The sequence below is a fragment of the Sesamum indicum genome, linkage group LG5 (genome assembly GCF_000512975.1).
Source record: "Sesamum indicum cultivar Zhongzhi No. 13 linkage group LG5, S_indicum_v1.0, whole genome shotgun sequence".
NCBI classification, from domain to species: Eukaryota; Viridiplantae; Streptophyta; class Magnoliopsida; order Lamiales; family Pedaliaceae; genus Sesamum; species Sesamum indicum.
In genome coordinates this window covers 9,320,238-9,324,499 of record NC_026149.1, presented here as the reverse complement: position 1 = coordinate 9,324,499, position 4,262 = coordinate 9,320,238, and the positions used below count along the sequence as shown (strand labels likewise).

Below are 4,262 nucleotides of genomic sequence, written 5' to 3'. Positions count from 1 at the left end.
ATAACATCTAAATTATGACCCTAATCTGGAATGAATCCTCAAGAAACCAAGGGAAAGCATCATGAAACCTGCTGCAGGAGTACTGCTTGTGTCATGGGTGGTAGAACGGGCTCGCTTTGCAATGTATTTCTCATCCAATGGTACTGGGGGCTGAAACGAGAATTGCGAGATGTTGACACCTTCGCATAGATGCGGATGCTCATTAATGTACCTGAAATAGAAAGCACCAGATATCCCAGCCCGCAATTATTATAAAAAAAAGAAGCACTAGACTCCAAGATATCAATACTCTTAATAGTTATTTTTTTGTGCATTTCAAGTGCAAAGCAGAAAAAAGCTAAGTCGTTCCTCAGAATTCTGCACATTTACCTGCTAAGTTCGACCATAGAACGTAATCTTTTGTTAGATGGGGTGACATAATACCTGTTAAGACACATGGCAAATATCACTCAAGATCTTTACTCCCATTTTCTCGAAAAAGGAAAAGTAAAAAGTTATAGGCTACATAGACATCAGCGAATTTTGTGCCACCTTCAGCTCTGATTCGTAAAATTCGTTGCCAGCCAGGAGGAGTCTGGGGAATTCTCGGCTTGTCCATAGGCCAAAGGAAACTGTCATCCTGCTTAACATCTGATTCTTCATTGCAAGAGACATTAGGTCGCCACGCACGTGCTGTATCGCATAGGAAAGATCGTTCTACGATCCTTTCCCGTATCTCCTCATACTTTTCCTTTGTTGGGATGAGCCTCCATTTTGAACATTTGGCGCACTTGACAGTATATAACTTTACAGATTCCCAGACCCTTTTTGCTCCTATAGCTTGTTCTTGTTCCATTGCTCTAAAGAACTGAGATTATCAACTGGAAGTCATTGCTTAATGCCACTAATATTTTTGCACTTTGTCTAACTATATGCCCAGAACAATCAATTCGAAGCAAACATTGTACTAAAATCTAAAACAGAAAGTTAAATTAATGTAGAATCCCACAAGAAAGAATCTCACACCACAAAAAATCATGACAAAGTAACAATTCTAAGTTGATTTTCAACAAACACCAATTTCCATCAAGAACAGAAAAGAAAAAATGGAAGTCATTACACACCAACATATCAACAATGCAGAGAATAGAAAATTTTCCTATTAAATTGCACACCAAAACTTTATAACAGATTAAACTGAATATTCTGAATCCAACTTAGGTACATAAATAGAACGAAGTAATTCAAAAGGGTACCTAGTTATTTCAATTCTGGACACTTTTCAGAAATAGGATCAAGACATCGACGTAATCATAATTACAAAATGCGGTACCGCAAGGCATAAAAGCGAAGTCAAGACACATGAAATGGTATAAACTGAACACCTGGAGAACTAGAAGATGACACTTCATAATTTGTGAACAACACTGAATACAAAGCACTTATTTGTTCAAGATACATAAAGAAAATGCAAAGCAGCAGCTTGGTACTGCTGGTGCTAACTGAACCTTAAACAAAACACTAATCATGTAACAAATTGACATACACATAGATCCTTGACTAGACACAGCAACAAGAGGCCTGTTGTATGTTACGTGATATATATAAGATGCATTCGCTTCAGGGCTTAATCTGTGTCGATGTCCCCCTATCTGTAGACAGTTAACATAAAGCAATTAAATCATGTTTAAGAAACCGTAAATCATGTTTTTATGCTCTCAAATAAAGAACACATGAAAACCAATAGCCTTTACATCGAACCGGGCTCTGATACCACTTTAAGGGAACAAGCAGATCGGCCTAGGAACGCGCTAGCCGAGGGGAGTGAGAAAATAATAAAATAGTGTAAAAATTAAACATAAATTAGTCGAACCAAGGGGTGTATCCTTGGTGTTCCTGAGCGTTCGATGTAGTATGAAAAAGAAAATAAAATATTCATACGAGGGTTATAAAACGAATGAGATGCATAAATAAAATCGAGATTACCTCTTTCGCTTTCGTTTTAATCGGCATATATGTTCACTTCAAAATCCCAACGTAGGAATGTACCATTGGGTACTTTTCATACTAATTATGATCAATATACCTATCGTGAAATATTAGAATTCATTTATGCAGATGCCTAGTTTGCCTCCCACCCTCCCCCCCATCTCCTTCTGTAGATAACTAAATTGACCAAAACATGCCCTATTCTAGAGATAAAATTAAGCCTGATCTAAACCTATCAAGATAGTTTCACACTCAAATGCCTGTTAATACAATCTTCATCATAAATTCACACAATTGCAGGCCCGCGAAAAGCAAATCGCAACATTTCAAAATTAAAACGTATATCACATGCAACGTAAAACCTTGTCTATATGCGCATGAGATAGAAATTGCCTCCTTACACAGAGAGAGCAATCAGAGTGAACATATGTACAAAGATGTAGGGAAAGGGAAAGTACTTGCATTCAAAATTAAATAACTCATTTCTGAACTATCTCAACCCACAGCAAGTTTCTTATGTTGAAGACACTAAAAAACAATATTCCTCTTTTCCCCCTAATTTTTTTTTATCTATTCTTTTCTTTATTATATACTGATCTATTTATTCATTGTTTTTTGATTATTTAATGACATGCAACTGAAACCGATGATTTGAATCCACTGGAAAAACATGAAACTCCTGTGAACCGCATAATCCTAGACATGCATGTTTCATTATTTAATCACTATAAGGTTTATATCAGTGTGGGTTTTGTCCGAGCGAGATGCATCTTACAAACAAATCAAACAGATCAAGAAAATTCGTCCAGAAAACTTAAACATGAAACCTCAATTCACCGAAAAAATCGCACAGTCACCTCAGGAAACACAGATACAATGTACAAAACATATCAAAATTAATCAGCGACATAAACACCTGGAAACAGAACAAGTTCAGAGATTAAACCTCAATCTATAATCACCAAGAATCGTTGATCTGCACGTCTGGGCCCCCTAAATAGGCGAAGACTTCTGGCGCTGGTGCTAGACTGTGTGTGAGTGAGTGTGTGTCTTAAGTGTGTTTGGGGGGTGGCGGAGGTTGTGTGTGCGAGTTGACGAAGCCGATGACGAGAACATTGAATTGTTACAAGTGATGACGAGAATATAAAATGTGATATTTACGTTACCATAAATTTAATTTTGGATTTTGTTTATTATTATTATTATTTTGATTTTTATTATTATAATATACAATCATCATACCATTCAATATATTCAAACTTAAAAATTAATTTAATACATCGATAACTCAAATTAATGAATACATTACATAAAAAAAAAAAACAAACAAACATATATCCACATTCATGGAAATATTTTGATTAAGGGTAATTACACCGCTCTCCCATAAGGTTTGATATAATTATAGGTATAAATTCCTGTGATTTAATAAATTATATCTAGAACCCCTCACATTTATTTTGTCTAACAAATAGATACTCCATCATTTATATTAGTGTATGAAGATGTATAAGAATATATTGCTTAGAAAAAGATTTATTTGATGTTTAATAGGTTAGTAATAAGTCAATTTATGGTAAATATAAATTTGCATTCAATTTTTTTGCGATTATCAACAAATTCGATGAATTTTGACTATCGTGGGGGCTCGGTCAATTTGTTAAACAGAAACAAATACTAGGGATATTAGATGTAATTTTTTAAATTACAAAAAACTTATATGTAATTCTACTAAATTTTAGAGAAGGATACTATGCACGTACTTAATTTTATTAATTGAGTAAGACCTCTTTGGTTCAAATTTGTTTTATTTAGTGGCTGTTTATTTGAAGGGTTTTTTTGGCTTTTTCATTTTTATTGGATAAGAATAATAGTTGGAGATATAATATTTGATACCATAAAAATATGATGAATTTTTAAAAAAAAAGTAACTGGTAGTATGATTCGAATAAAATGATATGAATTTTTAAATAAAATATTATTATTAATTTGCATATACGAAAAAGACAACATATAACATATGCTAAAAGACATCCGTAATTTTGCTTGTTACTAGGCTTTGTTTAACAATACCGAGAGATAAGGGTAGCAACGAGGTGGGTTGGATGGATTTGCAACCTACTCCGCTTTGATTTTTTTATGCCCCGTCCTATCCGGCTACAAAACACATCGGGTAGATCTAATTCGGTGGACTCGATTATTTTATTTGTTCTATAAATTTGAATAAAAATTCAACATATTAGTTACAAATAAAATTGTTTATTTAGTATTCAAGTCAAAAAAAAAATAAATTT

At 33.8% G+C, this 4,262-nt stretch overlaps 2 protein-coding genes across 2 annotated transcripts in view; both read right to left on the bottom strand.

Moving 5' to 3' along the window:
* LOC105162294 overlaps nt 1-430 on the bottom strand; it is a 2,022-nt gene extending 1,592 nt beyond the window's left edge. Inside the window, exons 1-2 of the mRNA XM_011080298.2 lie at nt 370-430; nt 69-211 (exon numbers count right to left, since the gene is read on the bottom strand). Coding sequence (XP_011078600.1) covers nt 69-211; nt 370-418 — 192 coding nt within the window. The 5' untranslated portion in view covers nt 419-430. The remainder of the gene's footprint in view (nt 1-68; nt 212-369) is intronic.
* LOC110012026 (methyl-CpG-binding domain-containing protein 2-like) lies at nt 446-835 on the bottom strand. The gene has a single exon (XM_020694106.1). It carries the CDS (start codon nt 833-835, stop codon nt 446-448), a length of 390 nt encoding a protein of 129 aa, XP_020549765.1.